At 41.3% G+C, this 18,147-nt stretch overlaps 1 protein-coding gene across 1 annotated transcript in view; it reads left to right on the top strand.

Annotated features, from left to right (window-relative positions):
- lingo3a (leucine rich repeat and Ig domain containing 3a) overlaps positions 1 to 17,980 on the top strand; it is a 32,202-nt gene extending 14,222 nt beyond the window's left edge. The window contains exon 2 of the mRNA XM_084921109.1: positions 13,698 to 17,980. Within this exon, the coding sequence (XP_084777235.1) occupies positions 13,753 to 15,591 (1,839 nt within the window). The 5' untranslated portion in view covers positions 13,698 to 13,752 and the 3' untranslated portion in view covers positions 15,592 to 17,980. The remainder of the gene's footprint in view (positions 1 to 13,697) is intronic.
- Positions 17,981 to 18,147: the final 167 nt, after the last annotated feature.

Genomic DNA, 18,147 nt, shown 5'->3' with positions numbered 1-18,147 from the left:
AGGAATGCCAGACACATAGAAAAAACCTCCTGGTTGCAAATTATTGTTCACCTATAGTTTTAATGCCGTATTTCACATAAGCCACGTCAGCCTTATGACTAATCCGTAAAAATGCAATTAGGATATCTACAAAGAGCTGACAAAGCACACGGTGCAGTGAGCTTTACTCTGGAGGTAACCTAATATATCACATCTTTAAGTTATATTTACTCTGGGTCTGTCTTTGCGTTTTCCAATATCTTGTTCCACTCCTGCTTCGGTAGTCCCAAATAAAATGTAAATATATAATAAAATAACATCATAGGAAGCAAGCTCAATGCCACTCTCATGTCTATATGCTAAATAAAACAGTAATGGCAGCAGTCTGTTAGCCTGACTCAGCACAAACATGAGAAAAACACATTATGTGGCTATAACCAATCTAGTAGTAGGGATGGGTGTTATAGCCATAAAATTATTTATCATTATTATTTATATTTATTTAAATATATTTACATTTTATAGGAATTTTGCGATCGTGACACTTAAGATGTTATTGTCACTGATGACACACTACCTAATTTGAAGTGTGAATTTGGTGCCAGCAATAGGGACAGTGGAGTAGAGTGGTTGCCCCCATGATCGGAAGGTCGGGGGTTTGAATCCACTGAATGGCTACCCTGAGGTACCCCTGAACACTGCTCCTGGTCGCTGGATTGGTGGCTGCCCACTGCTTCACTGAGTGAATGGGTTAAATGCAGAGTAATTTTCCCATGGGCATCAATAAAGTGTACATTACTACTATTTTTTATTATTATTACAACATAAGTCAAATGGTAAAGTATCCTTGGTGCTTACATTTTTACTGTACCAATAACTAAATTAACCACCTTGTTACTCTTTGGGGCCTGCACATTACTGTCTTAACATTTACTTTTACTACCATGTTACTGCATCTGTAATTTGCATCTTCCGGTTGCTCTTCCTGTCATATGGAGTGCAACCAGTGAGTACTCAAGCAGTGCTTGACTGAGTCATTAGTTTAGTTTTGAGTTGCACATCACCAGCTGGCCTCCCTTCGTGGCCTTGTTGTACTCCACAGTGTGTTTTTGCTGTTTGCACCTCTACAAACATACTTTTTGTTTGTATACTTTTTTTAAAACATATTTTGCATTGTACTTTATTGATTAGAGGTTGTTGAAGTAGTCCTAAGATGCTGACGCTGCTCTCGCTCTCAGACATGTCCAGGCTTGTTTTGCTGTTGTGCACTATGGAACCTAAGCACAATAACATTCCAATACAACACTTTTTTAGTACACAAAACTTTATGAGAGTATTATCATGACACAGGCACTATATGCCAACTAGTAGTTTTAAAAGTCTTTTAAAAGTCCTTCCTTCTTTTTCTCACTTCCACTGTGTCCTCCTCAGCATCAGGACCGTGTAATGTCAGAACTTTAGGGGGGCAGCCAACATCTCTGACAGCCAAAGTCACCTCCACAGTGTGTGTAGCATCCCTGGCTGAATGATGGTCTCTTATACTGATGCTTCACAGAGGTTTTATTGGAAATGTTTTTATTGAAACATTCAGTGAAGACACCGTAAGAGCTAGGAGCAAAACAAAACCAGCAATATTAATACCATAAGATCAAAGGAAACAAATTTCTCCTGCTCACATATAGCATATACATCAAATTTACATCACTCAATTCATTATATCACCTCACTAACTTACAACTACACATAAAGGTCAAGGTTAACAACATAACACTCTATTAGACGACATTTTGATTGCATGTAACTTATTCCGTTAAAGGAAACATTAACAAACCTTGTGCCACTGTCAGCCAGGTACTAATTGGCAAAGTAAACGTACATATTTTTCACTTTAAGGCACACTATTTACCATATCCTAAAAGAAACGTTACTAACAGCCCTTTAACGGTTTTGTGCCAGTTTTCTGTTTCAAAATGAAAGCATGGATTTCAAAATAAAACCGAAGTGCCTTTCAAACAAACGTAAAAATATTTACCAAATTTAAAGGTCATTTACAGTGTGCAGTAGGCTCAGTGTTGTCACTATGCAAACTGCACATCTTTGAAGATGAGGACATGTCACTGAACTTCTGTATTCAAGGTGAAGCCTCAACACCCTCTGAGTGTAGCCGTTTTCAGGGTTTCGGCTTGTGAATTTGTTTCAACTTTTCCTAATCTCTATTAGGTAAAGCAGTGCTGAGTGTCTGGGGTCCACAAGCTGTCTGAGTGTCTGTCATGTGTCTGTCATCATCATCAATCATGCTGACTTGCTGTTGCTGTCTTCCAAAAAATGTCAGCATCAAGCTGCTATAAGGATTTATGCATCTGTCCCACGAGTGAATTAAATCCTCAGCTGCAGTTATGCTCATGCGTTAGATACCTAATTTGAAAAGTGATGAATGATTCAATTTATTTCAAAGAGTTTATCACAGAAACAGCCCAGGGAAAAGTGACTTTTTTATATCATTGAAATAAACTCATTTTACCCTGCCAAGTTTACAAGGATAAAAGTGATGAAGCAGCTGTGACTTATGTTTTTACAATAACAAGGGATTAAATCATCTTTTTTTTTATCAGAAAATACAAACCCGCAGATAATTACAGTGTGATTTGGCAGTTCCTCTGAGTCCGAAGTATCCTCATCGTGTGTTTTGGATGACTGCATTAAACCTGGAACCTGGAAAAAACTTGTGATTAAAGATTATTTATCTAAATGATTTTACAGAAAAGGTTTTAGGTATTTTTCATGAATGTTGGAGGAAACTTAAAGAGTCAGAGAAAAGTGAATATTGAACTTTTCAAACCACAAGTGTCTGCTTAAAATGTTTAAGCTTGTTCTGAAAATGTGCTACCAATTATTCCTTTCTCTCGCCCTCGCGGTTTAGTGTAGCAGTTTGACTCCTTTCTGGTCAGGAAAAACTTGAACGCTCCAACTGGAGGGAAACTGGTGCCTTTTGTGAGTGATGCTTGGGTGCTGTCTAATTAGGCTTTTGACAGTTCATATTAGACTGGCAGAGGCTCAGTCAGCTGCTCTCCTCTTGAAAGTTGCGGCTGGATGGCTGTAGGAGCTAACGCGGTGTGACTTGCAGCTATCGTCTCCGTCTGTCTCTCTGCTTGTAACAAGCAGAGAGACAGACGGAGATGTGTGTCCCTCACCTGGGACGTTCAGCAACACAATGGCTGATCTATGTGATTCTGTCAGTGCCTTTCAGAGACGTCTCTTCTTGCTTTATTACACATATAGAACAATCTTCACCCCACTGCTGTTGAGTGATGAATTATGAATAGACGTGAATCCAGCTGCACTGCTGCCCAGGTCTGAGGATTACTTTCAATTTGCACACCGCCCCCCTCGCCGCCTCGCACTGGTAGTCAGACTTCGTTTTCAAGGGACCTCCAGGGTATTAGATTGCCATCTGAAACTCTAACCCAATCACATAAAAACTTTAAGAAATTAATCTCCATTACAGATTAAACTAATTCACTAGTGGGTGAAAAGTAAGAAAACACAACATTGATCTGTGTCTAAGTGTGCGTGTTATGATGCTTCTCATAACACTACAGATGGAAAAATGGCAAATTATTCTGTTGAAGTGTACAAATATAGAAACAACCTCTGCTTTGCTGAGTAAAGTCCAGGTGTGCTACTCAGCAGTTAATATCTTGCTCCAGGCACGTCGTTACAAGCCAGTTTCAACTGACACAGTTCACAGATTTTTCATTTCCTAACTCAGACTCTCTTCACCAGTCCTGCAGCCCGGGCTAGTAGCAGCTGTCTGCTTAGCATCTACATTTATAAAATATGAACATTAGGCTGCCAACTAGCAAAGGACATTACTGTTTAGACAGCTAGCGACTAGCCGTGCACGTGTTCTGTGTATGCTGGATATAGTTACACAATATGCTCCTTATTTTCTACACAAGTGGCATCGCTGCTTACACGACATCATTTCAGCCTTTCCGTCTGGAAGTAAGAGGGAGCTGCAGTGCGTATGTGACCCCTTTCAGATAGTTCTTGACTCCTGATCGTGCTTGTAATTGGCCCACTTGATGAGCAGGCGGCAGGCAGTGAAAGGGAAGTTGAGAGGACAGGGATCCTTTTAATGAATCCAATGAGAAGGACATGGAGAGCCTGCGGGCTTCAAGAAGGATTAAAGCAGGCGCCAGCAGTTTTTTCCCTTATGATGCTTCCACGAGTCTCTCAAACCAAAGGGGAAAAAGAAAAGTGTTGAAGTATGTACGATTTACATCTTTTATAGACACCCCATGTTTGCCACAACTTGATTTTTAGCTGCTTTCTATTCAGCGTTTATGTTGTAAACAGGGTTGTTATAAAGGTCAGCATCCCTTACACACTAGCCTTTTAAGATACAACTCACACACACTCCCCTGCAGATCGAGGACAGTGGGAGCGTGAGTGAATATGCATGCATGTCTGTTTTCGTATCTCTGTGCATTTGACCATTTTCGTGCGTAAATTGGAACACGCAAATCTCTGCGTGTGTGTATGCGAAGTGCAAAGAACCGCAAGCGTGTGATGTGTGATGCCAGCCTAAAATGCCCCATCGCTGCCTCTCGTCTCTGAATGTGGCAGGCAGTGTGAGAGCGACCGAGAGCCGAGCCAACTGGCATGGAAAGAGCCTGGATTGAAGTGATGGCTGGTGACACTGCAGATAGGCCAGCCAGTCAGAAAATAGATGCCAGCAGAGACACAGATCACACTCACCTCCACCTTCTAAGAACTTCTGGCTCTTGTCTCTTTGTCCTCTGTAAAAAAACAACAAACCCAAAAACAGGCAATATAGATTATACAGCTTTAGTTTTGCATTTATGGGAGAAATGACCTCAAATTAAGGGTCACAGTTAAAGTCTGCTGCCAACAGAGTAGCTAGTAATAATTTGAGCTTGTGAATATTACTCTTATTAACCTTTGACCTCAAGTTTTATTCATGCACAGAAGGAAAAAAACACCCTCTTTCCTGAGGGACTGGAGTCTGCATCATGATTTATTACTGCTTACTTACTTTTTTTTATGGGATGACGGTCCTGAAATTACCCAGGATTTGTTTATTTCGCTGTGAGAATAGAGACCAAGTGATGAATTGTCACTGTTTGTACAAGTTTACAGGCGGAATCTGCTTTATCTGATTTAATTGGTAAAGAGGGGGAAAAACCCCCCAGCAGTAATGCTCGGCGTTATATTGGCCCAGGTTCTCTATTTCACAGCATAATGGAAACAAAAGAGAACGCTATACAGTAATGGGTTGCATGTGTCGTGCATACTAAACAGTCAAACTGGAGCAAATGACAACCAGCTATTTACTCTGAAGCTACAGAGAGACAGTGGATGTTTCCAAGTCATTACGTTTAGCATTTGATCAGGGAACTTTCAAGGACATGAATCTCATAGTTAAATGGCCCGTGACGCCTTCAAACCGGATTGTCTTATTGTATCAACTTACTAGTAATTGCCAGACACGATCAGGGTGCTGACCAAATTCTACTCATGTATTTTTTTTAAATGTAAAAACAGTCATGAAAGATCTGGACAAGGACAAATTAACGTTTTTGTTCTCCTCGCTGAGCACAAACTGTTAGTCCTCCCAATTATGTCTTCTCTTTCCTGGTGGTCTGTCACTTCTCATCCCTGCTGAAGTCGTGTAACTAGCCCGAGAGGCTGCTCCAGGAGGGGTACTGCTGGTTGACTGACACAGTCTGATCACGAGGGCTTAAAGAGAGGTTGGCCATTTAATAGGCTAGCTGCCAGTGGCAGCCTGCCTATGCGGAAAGCAGGCTGAAAAGACAGACGGGTGACCGACTAGTGTCGCTCCACTGTGAAACCCATGTCTGTTGCTGGAGAACAGCAGAGCCAGAGGGGTTCCAGATGTCTCCATCATTTTTTTCAGTTGTGTTCATAATCACGTTTGTTGATTAATAACACGATCACGGTTAGAAGAAGATTCAGACAATGGGAGGTTCATTTGTGGATTTTTAAGTAGACTGATATCATGTCTCAAGTTAAGCTAAGCCTGAATTTAAGTAAATTTGAGTTACTAAGCAGAGTTTTATTTATATTTCAAATGATTATTATTTTTGTTTCCAGTTCATTAGTTTTCACTATTAGTTTTAGTTTTTATTAATTATGAGGAGCACATTTTTCAGAATTTGTACAGTAATTGAGTAATTGTACACTTTTTGAAGGTATTCAGTGTTTTGTTGCTATAACAATGTTGATTGTTCAATAAACCTCAGCCAGCTTCATACAGTGTGTCTATGTGACCGTGGCAAAGCATGTCCCTCTGCATTACAGTGATGGCCTGTGGCCTCTCCGAGCTTGGCATCGAATTTAATGTTCTTTGGAGCCACAGATCCCTTTGTGTTAAATCAAAGTGACTGCGCTCGGAGGGCTCAGATTGTGTGGGAGTGTTTGTGTAGGGACCCCAATATTTGTTTTAACCTTCAGCTGTGAACATGCCTCAGTACAAACTGATAAAATAGAAAACCGGGTCAGAGCCTGTCACGATAGTGTGTTTGTAAGGCATCGTGTCCCCCACCTGTTCTCTCATCTAAACTGAAAAACAAAATGAAATCTCCTTCAGTGCAGTTTGAGGTATAATAAAATTAGAAAAAGATGCAAGTCCATTTTGTTCTATGCTACACTTTGTCCTTTGTTATGTAAATAAGCAGCCAAAACTTTATTATTATGTGTCAGTAGACAAAGGAAATACAAAATGCTGTCATCCGTTTACTTAATACATGGACCGAGAGGCAGGTTGCTATAAGGTATTTCTTTGAAGCTAAGACGTATCATTAAAGTTTAACTATTTTTATATCAGCTGAAGTATAAAACCAGTAACTGACCAATAATAATATTTTTGTTTCTCTATGTCTTTGGTTATGTAGCTATTTTAGCTCCAGGTAAGGTCAAAGTTTCCATGTCAGTGGGTCATGACCACGCAGCATAACGTCATCAATTATTTAGCTCCTGGTTGTAGAAGCCTTTACGTCCATAAGCCCTGAAACAGGTCTCTCTTATTAAAGATTCATGGCACACATTCTTAATCACCCCTTTGTGTCCTTCGGTTTCAACGTTCATGCTTTGCATAGAACAGAAATGAAATTTAAGAATCTCCCTGGAACCCATTATAATAATGAGAGTCTTATTTGGCATCTTTAGACTAGTGTTTCATATCAATCTGCATCAGATGCTGAGGTGCAATGGAAATATTCGACATAACCGATCAGTTTGTCAGTGCCCGGGGATGAAATCGCTTTAAATAGCTGTTTGTGTACCATTTCTCTCATCCATTCCTCTTTTAGCCTCAGTGTCCACAGAAAGCCCGTGTGCTCGAACACGAAGAGGCGTTTACTCGCGTAAATAAACAGCAATTCTTCTTCCTAAGTTTGGAACTGCTTTTATATGAATGTCACAAATTCTGCACTCCAGCTTTTCTTCTTCGTCCTTGGCTGTGTCGGGTAGCGCGACCCTCCTGGTAACAATGATCCATCACTGTACTGCAAGGTGGAAGTTACAGGAACATTAGAGGGAACAAACAAGTCAGTCACATTTATCCCTGAGCTTGTTCTTGCTTTCCGAGTGTGTGTTTATTTGTGTGTTCCTTGGAACTTGCACTGCCATGGTCTTCAGGGTTTCCCTGCACAGACTGATGGACACTGACGAAGGCTTCCCTCAGTGTAAATGACTAATGTGTTTTCTCTGGAGGACACTTTCAGCACATACCACACACAGAGAGAGAGAGAGAGATCTCTGCTTATATAAACCGTAATGAGTGGGCACGGTGAAAATCAGCGAGCGCAGCCATTTGAGGAGCTTTTGTGGATGTTATGCCTCGGCCTGTGTGTCTTTCTGGAGGGTGCCTGCTTACACCTACACACTCCAACACGCTTCCTGCTCATTTGTCAACTGTGTCCTACACCTGCAGATAAGTCTGCCAGTCTCATCCTCTGCTCTGCTTCAGCTGGTTCTGATTCAGGGCCTTGCTGTAGGCAACACAAACACACACAGACTCTTCTTCTGCTGCAGCAAGAAGGACAGTGTTTACATAATGCCAATCAGCTTAAGTTGCTAGTTTTCAAGCTCTGATTGCTTTTGTGTATAGAGAGACCAGGGAGGAGATGAGTTGGCAGTAAAGATAGTAAGTGAAATAAATCATGTAGTGGTTTCTGCAAGAAGAGGTGGTGGTGGGGTTGAGAAGTGGCAGAACATCTCAGCGAGCCTCCCCGCTGCTGTGGCCTCTGCCCACTCTAGTGTCTAATTATGGCGCTGTTGCTAGCTAACCTGCATTTGGTTTTTCTCGAGCTAAAAGCCACACATCTCCTGCTACACCCCCGCTCTCTGGGTATGTGCGATGTCTCAGATGGTAACTGGGCCGGAGTCAAAGAGCACATGAATTCCAGGTCGCCTGCGCCGTCATCTGCACTTTAGAGACTCAGAGCTCAGGCCCATGCTTCTCTTCATCTCTAGACGGGGGACATCGGGCAAACGGGTGGGGGGGGGTTATTTACCACAGCTACGTGTACTAGAAGAAAACAACAAAATCTATCAACAAAAGCAAAACAGGCATGATTAATAAGAGCTAATGGATTCCTGGACATAGACTAAAACAGTGTTTTCAGTGCAAACAACACGCTTATTATCATCCTGATATTTGGTAATTAGCACTAAACACATACTAGAAGTGAGCCTGCTGAGGGTCACATCCTGTGATCCACATATCTGGATCAAAATCAAAAAGTTCTTAAACTCCATCCTGTGGTGATGTGTTAATAAGTTTTAAATCATTAATATTTGTTCAAAATGTTGTAAAACATCCACCCGAAAAGATGACATACACCATCAGGATGTCAGACAGCTGGATACCGCACAGTCAAATTTGAAACGTTTAATTAGTTTGATACTAATTAAATTTGAGTTCAGTATAAAAATTAATTAAGTGTGGGAATGATTCACCCTGAGAACTTAGGGGTCTTAGGAAGGTAGAAATGAAATTTTAATAACACCACATTCATTTTTGTCAGCTCCTGACTAAAGTCTGCTTAAAGCTGATTCCATCCCATTAGACAGACGTGTCCTGAATATTGTAACGTGGCTCTTACGAGGCTGTGGTTAATTCATGTGTGCATTAGGGTGCTCTGGGTTCCCCCAGAAAGTTTAATATTACATGTACCTTTGGTGCTCTTAAACATCAGAAATGATAGCTAGTTTCTAGAACAATTTTTTATTCAGAGCTTGGAGCCCTTCATTATTATTTCGATAGTACGGGCTAAATTAAGTTGGTTTTTTTTTTCTTTTTGCATTTTCAAACAACACAGTGCAGAGCAGCACAGGATTAAGCCATCGTCTGATTTTTACTTGCCTTCTGTATATTCCGCTTTCATGGCAGCACAGTTTGACTGTGTACTCATGCTTTTCATCTCCACGGGGACACTGACACGTGTGTTGATCTTGCATAAGCAAACTGCTGGCATTTTTCAGGTAATTTTTAGTCACAAATAACAGATCATTCCTACAGTTTCCCACATTCCTTTAAAAATATTCAAGTATTAGTTAAATTCAGATCCAAGTTGAGGAACACTCTGTGTTTGCCTCTTGAATTAGCCATAGTTTGACATATCAAAGTAGAAAAGACATGCATGAATACAAAAGATTTAGCCATCATGTGCAAAATCTAATACAAATTGCACGCTTTTGTAAGCTTTGATGTCCAGAAATATAAAGCTGCTGCAGCTAACAGTGCAGCGTTCCCAGGAAAAAAATAAAATAAATTGAGTCCATCCCCCATGCATTTAAACACTGAGTCAACTCTGGAGTAGAAAATGACTTCAGGCAGTGAAGTTTTTTTTTTCTAATACCACGTGCTAAATGTTGCCTGGCAACAAAAATAGTAAAACAAAAGACAACTGACCACTTGTCAGTGCTATGAATGTGTGCACATATTGCACAAGCAATGTGTGAATGTGACAGGCAGCTGTGATGGTGGTAAGTAACAGGAAATGGGACCTAAATGCACCTACACCAAGCAGGAAAGGGAAGGGGGGGGCAGAATATTCTACAGGTATGAAGCAGAAAGGATGTCGTACACATCAGCAACAACACAGTATAATTGAGCTTAAAATACTTGATAATAATTAGCAATATTTATCAAAGAGCTAATGAGCAGTGTCTCTGTAAACAGGAACAGCCGCTAGGGGCGGGAAACTTACTGAAGCTATCTGGTGGACAGGTGCATTTGAGCTTGATATGAAAAACAGGAGACTGGGAAGGACAGCGTTTCAAGGATGGGTGGAGGGAGATGGTGCAGCCGTTGTCACGGCAACATTAAACACCTACAGTATTGTCCTTTGGAAGCTTTGCGGTTCATATCAGAGCTGCATATTGATTCTGTCTGATGTATCTCAGCTTGTTGAACATCCTCTGACTTCACAGATGAGTATTTACATAACTGAACTTTACTGAGCAGCTCACTGACAGCCCACGTATCCCATGGACCGGGTATTTTAAACCCTTCAGTTACTTTACTGACTCTAAAATAGTTAAAACTGGGACACGATCATGTTAGCACCGCTGTTCACAAGTTTTTTTTTCTCTTCCTTTGGCGTCCGCTTTTGGAAGTCCTCCGTCCTCTTTAAAGTTTCTGTTTCACTAGTGTCGCTATTAATGACTCACGCCAGTACAATAGTGATCAGTTTTACAACTTGGCTGGTGAGAAACCACAAAATGTTACTCTTTTTAAAAATTCAGGGTGAAGTGAGTTATGAGTAACGGGGAAGAGCTGCTGTCAGTCACAGCTTTGTCAAGAGAAGCCACTCTTTAGCCTGAGCAGCAGCTTCACTGTAGCTCATTGAAATAGTCGAAGGTCAGCGGGGAACATAATAGTGCATGATCAGAGAGATGTGACACTGACTGTGCTCGGTGACTTTATATTTACAACTCGTGGCATTACACAATTACTGCTATTAAAATAGAATCTTTTACATTATAATATTACCTATAGAAAAAAATAGCCTGTGAGAGTAAGTTTGTGTTAATAAAAGCAAACACTTGTGTGTTTCCTGCTGTTCATTTACATGTGAGTGTAGTAGCTTTACCTCATTGGTTAATAATGATCTCCACCACTGAACAACCATGACAAAATTTCACTTTAGCCACAAAGCTAACCATTGCACCATCCTCATTATACAGAAGGTTCTTAAAAATAGAAAGCAGAGCTCCTTAGCAGCTGACAGGCATTTATTATCACCCAGCAGAAAACCATGCTAATACAGCCACAGTGTAAAGGCCATGCTGTCTGCCCCTAAGCTAGCTGACCTGACTGGCACTCCCATAGGTCTGGGTACTAGTGCTGTGCAATACTGCAAATTTTGATATCGAAAGTAAATACAGAGCCATTATTGCAAATATCAATACCGATACTTTTTTACTTTTTATATATATATATATATATATATATATACACACACACAAACACACACACACAGTAGAGTGCACACTTCTCTATCCACCTGCTGTTGACTTATGGTGCATTCTCTGGCCAGGGGCCTCTGGGCTTATTAGTGAATGTCTGCTACCAGATATGGGTTCGTAAAGCATGGCTATGTGACTGACAGAGAAACTGGAGACATTTTAAAAGCAGAGGACTGAGGACAGTAGGACTCTAGGGAGGAAGTTTGTTGCTAATACTCTGGTGGTGAATACTGAAAGAAATATTTTTTTACTTGTGCAGACGAGGTGAGTTTTTACTATTTTACCAGCATGACCCTGAGTCACACAGTCAAAACATGTCAGACCAACTAAAGACATGACATAAAGTCCTTGAAATCATGCAGACAAGTTCAGCAATTCAATTTAGAGGTCTATATGATGTATATTTTTTTTCCCCAAAAAGCAGTTCCCTTCTCGTCAGCAATGGAAAGAATGAAATAGGAAATAGAAGCATCCTTCAGTGAGTGCTTTCCAACTTAAAATGTCATATTCTCTTAAGTTTTGTAAAGATCAGAGTTGAATGTTGGACCATCAAATGAAGAAGATGATTTGCATTATGTTAGCGGTGCTCTATTTTAAAACGGCATTGTTTATGTCTGTGCCTTGGGAACATCTGCTTTGCCAGGCGATTAAATCTCTTAATTCTTTGCCATTTTCTTGCTACTAAACCATCTGCTGTGATTTGTTTTCCATGCACAAAGTCTGAGCCACAATCTAAACACTACCCATGGGTGCAGCGCGAGTTCTTGCTCCAGTGTCTACTGAGCCTTGTTAGATTGCAGTGAATAACACAAAATTTCTGCGTCGACTGCAAAAGGCTATGTGTCAGGCTGTTGCGCGTGGGTGAGAGTGCGTGGGATGTTTGGTATATCGCTTTCTGTCACAGCGTCTTTGATGGTGGCTCTCGAAAAATCAGTGTCATTAAGTCAATTTTAAAAACAATGTGCTCATTTAGCCCCGTCTCTTATCAGAGCTTTCTATACACATTTTCAGGTGTATAACTGTATTTAGTGGCAGGTGGGGTATTGGGAATAATCATCTGTCAGCTAAGATGCATTGTAAATTTTCCAAGAGGAAATAGGTATAAATAATAGGTATTGTTTAAATATGCAATTGATAGCGTGGCAAACTAAAGGTGGCTTTTGATCGTCTCTTAACACACAGTTAGCGTCACAATCAGGTACTAAAACAAGGTGAAATATGGAGTTACTTTCCATCCTACTTGTTAGTCTTTCACAATGGGTTTATAAAAGATTGCCAATCCGCTGTCAAAGCATCAGCAGATAGAGACGTTAGGTGGGAGAGAGGGATTGTGCACGTGCATGTGTGTGTCATATGAAAACACTAGCAGATCAGCCTAGACAAGCTCCTCTCATGATAAGCCTCATGCCTCAGAGACTCGTGCAGATGATGTGATGGGAGTTATACTGAAGCACCCAGTCGTGGCCTTCTTCTGCAGTACGAGACAGTGTTGGGCTTGTACTCAAAGACTCTGGGGTGGATGTACTGTGCTTTATGTCTATTGATTATTCAGTGTCGCTTTGACGTTTTAGTCACTCTGTTCACTTGCTTGTGTTTTCTTCTACAAAGTGTTAAGTATAGCTGTTAGTGTTCTGTTTCACAACATACACTTTATGTGCACCATTTCAGGTATTTGCTGTTAAAGACTTTTGAGAGCCCACAATCACTTTAGCTTTTCATGCATTTTAAGATTTCTCACACGGGGTGCTTTTAATACAATAGGTTCTCCATTTCCCCGTTTTCATTTACAATGCATGAGTTTCATACAGACAGGCTGGGGAGCAATATACCCTAACCATCATATATCAAATTGAGTCATGGCTATTAGGGGTTTTGTGCCACGGCAAGTGATTATAAAACCAGTAAGTTTGCAATGCACAGTCGGCCATTGTAAGCCAAACTGTTTCAACTCAATGCCGAATCAGTCCTTTGAGGATTATCTTGGCGCTCTGGCTTTAATTTCACTGCTGTGTCGGGTCAATTAGAGTTTGTAATTGTAATTCCGCTCATTTAGAGTGTTTGATTGCTGCTGTTTAAAGAGAGCTGACGCTAATGAATTTCTCTCACTATCTGTCTTTTTGTCTCCCCTCTCTTTCTGTTCTTGCCTTATTGGGTTTTTTTCTGTCTAACTCTTTCTATCCCTTCTTCTCGTTTTGCAGGTGTCTGGCCCAGTGATTCGACCCCAGACAGGAAACGAAGGAAGAAGAAGAAAGGATGGCCACGAGGGCGAGCCTGGGTCAGGATGTAGGCTGGCTGCTGCCTTTCCTTTTCTTGTTACTAATGATCACAGTGTCACCTGCCCAAAGCCAAGGATGTCCCCAGCGCTGTGAGTGCATTGCTAAGCTCAAGACTGTGTCTTGTTATGGTAAACGCTTGTCTGCACTGCCCGATGGAATCCCACTGGACACCAAGATCCTGGACTTGAGTGGGAATAAACTGCGTTGGGTAGAACACGGAGACCTGCTTCCGTATTCACGTCTCGAAAAGCTAGACCTGAGTGAGAACATGATCAGTGTCCTGGAACCAAATGCTTTTTCTAGCCTTCAGAACCTTAAGTCGCTTTCACTGAGGGGTAACCAACTGAAGCTGGTCCCTATGGGAGCTTTCTCACGTCTCTCCAACCTAACTTCATTGGACCTTAGTGGGAATAAGATTGTAATTCTTTTGGACTTTACTTTCCAAGACTTGAGAAGTTTAAAGAACTTGGAGGTCGGCGACAATGATTTAGTTTATATCTCTAACAAGGCCTTTCTGGGTTTGGTGGGACTGAAGGAGCTGACAATTGAGAGGTGTAACCTGACTTCGGTGTCCAGTCAGTCTTTGTCTTACCTGCATAACCTGGTGACTCTGCGGCTCCGCTACCTCAGTATCTCTGCCTTAGAGGACCAAAACTTCCGGAAGCTGGGAAACCTGAGGGGCCTGGAGATCGATCACTGGCCCTTTTTGGAGTACATCTCTCCTCACAGCCTGCAGGGTCTCAACTTGTCCTGGCTGTCTATCACGCACACCAACATCACCTCTGTGCCCACCTCTGCCCTGCGTAGTTTGGCTCACCTCACCAGCCTGAACCTATCTTACAACCCCATCACTGTGTTGGAGTCCTGGGCATTGCGGGATCTTGTAAGGCTGAAGGAGCTGCATCTAGTCAAAACCAACCTGGCAGTAGTGCAGCCCTATGCGCTCGGTGGTCTAAGGCAAATCCGCCTTCTTAACTTTTCCTCTAACAGCCTGGTGACCCTGGAGGAGGGAGCCTTTCAGTCTGTCAACACTCTGGAGACGCTGCGTTTGGATGGAAACCCTCTGGCCTGCGACTGCCGCTTGCTCTGGATCCTTCAGCGCAGGAAGACCCTGAACTTTGATGGTGCCTCCCCGGTGTGTATGACACCTGTTGAAGTGCAAGGACGTGCTCTCAATGCTTTCTCTGATTCAGCTCTCTTTGACCACTTTACTTGTCAAAAGCCCAAAATCCGCAACCGGAAACTGCAGCAGATATCTGCCCGCGAGGGACAGGTAGTGTCATTTATTTGCAGAGCAGAAGGTGAACCCACACCGGTGATATTCTGGATTTCTCCTCAGCGCCGCCGCATCACCACAAAGAGCAGCGGCCGCCTTACCGTGTTACCAGAAGGCACGCTAGAAATCCGCTATGCCCAGGTCACAGATAGTGGGACGTACATTTGCATAGCCAGCAATGCCGGTGGAAATGACACATATTTTGCCACACTTACAGTGAGTGGGCTGCCGCTGGATGCAGCCCTCATGGCCAACCGCACCTACTATGCTGGGGATCTTAATGACACAAATCTGAATGATACCAGAGTCTTCTTGAAGTTTACTCTGGACCTTAAGACGATCCTCATATCTACAGCCATGGGCTGTATCATGTTTCTGGGGGTAGTCCTTTTCTGTTTCATTCTGCTGTTTGTGTGGAGTCGAGGGCGAGGGCAGCACAAAAACAACTTCTCTGTAGAATATTCTTTTAGAAAAGTGGACGGGCCTGCAGCCAGTGGAGGACAAGGTGGAGCGCGGAAGTTCAACATGAAAATGATTTGATTTGTTTTAGTGTTCTCTCCTCAGTGCTGATTATAAGCACACATCAAAGTGGACTGCTGTGCTTGAAGAGCATCAATGTCAAATCTTTGCGAGACCTTGATATATTTCTATAGCTCTTTCTCGTGTATTCACATTATTGTGCAGAGAAAAGCTATATTATCATCGAATATGTTTTAAACTCTTGAACAGACTGTTAAAAGACCAATCGGCAAAGTCCCATCTACACTATCTTCTTGCTCCGACCAGCTCAGTTCTGCTTCCCTACGAGGAATTCTCCCCCGTTTATCTCAAAAAGAATACACCCTTCTCCTCCGTCTGCTCTGTCTACAAACCGGTGAATACATAATATTAGGGTGGTGCTCAATAAATGCCAAGGACATGCCAATATGTATTTTAGTAGTTCCAGCTATATACTGCATATTTAGACTTATTCACAGTCATAAGTTGAGCGCAACAATATATTCGCTCTGCTTGAAGACATTTTGCTGATGGTGGGTTCGTACAGAATATATTACACTTAGAATACACTTTGCAACACTGCCAATTCGACCGGAAAGCACCAAGTAATATCACTGTCAGTCCAAAGGGACGGCAAAAAGAAGTTTGACATCAATAGTTACGGCTGGAAGTTGTTTAAAATAACATTCTACAGATTTTTAGCTACAGTGGGACCTGGTGCACAGTAATGTGGTGACAAATCAGCACATGCCAATACACGTTTGCTAGTCAGATTTCCCATTGTTGTTCAGTAAAGAACTACAGCTTCCTCCTAATCTGCAAACATGTGTATAAAATTAAATGCATGTACAGAGTTGGCTTCTTACTTTGAATAACTTGTATTATTTGTAAAGGAAACACTCATAGGGGTGCATAAGATGTATTATATATTTTGTAATTACTGACCTTGAAGTTCTTGTGGTCGTTTATAGTACTGTTGAGTGATTAATAAGGTTTTAATGTTATGCTGTTATTAAAGTGTTAAAGTCCTATTCGGAATGACTCATAACAGTTCAGTTAGAAGTGTTTTTATTTTTATTTAGTTTCGACTGAAACACAACCCACTCCCTGAGCTCACTCACTCAGCAAATCATGAAGGGCATTTGCATCAAGTTTCACTTCGTTTACCTATTTGTAGCTGTACAAATAACACGAAGGCTTGTCTGACCTGTGGTTGAAGAAACTCTAATTGCGTTTGAGGCATTTAGTGTGAATGTTTTTAAAAAAAATCTTTGCAAAACTCTAAATGACACCAGCCAAAGTCATTTGAGGAAAGCTTAATGATACAATCAACAACAAAAAGCTGCATGATAACTGTGACTAACATTGATGCCTAGATGCTGATAACAGAGGTCACCCGCATGCCGTTCTGCCCTCAAGCTCTATCTCATGATCTGTGGGTTTAGGGCTGGGACCCAATGTCATCATCACAAACCATTTATTTCTGTTTGGCTTTGACTGCTGATTTCTAACAGTGTTGTTCTGCTGCCCTCTGTTGACTAAGACGAGTATTGTACTTTTCACTATTTCTATAGTGCAAGCAGGGTTTTACTTAATATTAAGTCATTTTTTTCAATTTCTCAAAAGGCAAATGTGGAATTCAGCAATGGTCGACCTAAATCAGCGCTGGAATTAAAAATGAATTTATTGTTGCTCAACAGTATACCCTGCCTCTTCAAACACACAAAACTGAGTCCCGTGTTTCAACAACATAGACACTGTACAACTAATTTTACAAACAAAGTTATTAATACTGAACTTTGAATACATCCGTGGACCGATCTCAAATCAGTTAGCCTTACAGTTTGTATTTTTCAATATGTAAACACTTTGGTTTCAGTTGTAATTTTCTTTTCCTCCCCCCGATCCCTCCTGTAAATATGGAAACCACTGTGTATGGAAATTGTGCTATACTGTTTTGTACTTTACTGTTTTATAAATAATGAAGTACACTGTTTATAAAGCATGTGATATTATCTGCTACAATCATGTCTTGTCCCCTGTTCCATTTTAATAGCAGCTGGCCAGCGAATCAGTCTGTATGGTGGTGGTCTCAGGAGTGTATCGATAGACCTGTGACCCACCCCCCAAACCCCCTTTGAAATTTGTTTAGAAGATTTTGTGCTTTTATTTGCTTCTCTTTCCCCAGGAAGTGCTCGTATTTTAATTTCAAAAGAAAGTTGCATCAGAAGGATTGATGTGCTATCAGCACCACAAGTAAAGATATAGAGCTCAGCAGAAAGCATTCTTGTCCAGACTTGATGAATGAGTAAGCATGATATAGTGTCTGGGGAGGGTTATTACTGTTCATTTTCTACGCATTCGTCAAAAGTTACAAAAAATAAATTCAGTTTTGTGAGCAGATAAAGTCAACTCTGCATTCACACTTTCAGATGTGTCTGTTGTGGGCTTTCAAGATTGTTACTCCTTAATCGTGTGGGTATGATGACTTAATCCATGGCAGTGAGTTTAATATAAAACAAAATCAAGCCCTGTTAGTGTTCACTGGGTAAATGAATTAATTTTGTACTGATATGACCAGTTATCTTACTGATAACT

Source organism: Perissodus microlepis, chromosome 23 (genome assembly GCF_051167445.1).
Source record: "Perissodus microlepis isolate ML-2025 ecotype Zambia chromosome 23, ASM5116744v1, whole genome shotgun sequence".
NCBI classification, from domain to species: domain Eukaryota; kingdom Metazoa; phylum Chordata; class Actinopteri; order Cichliformes; family Cichlidae; genus Perissodus; species Perissodus microlepis.
The sequence above is the reverse complement of the archived record's forward strand: the minus strand, read 5'-3'. Positions and strand labels throughout refer to the sequence as shown.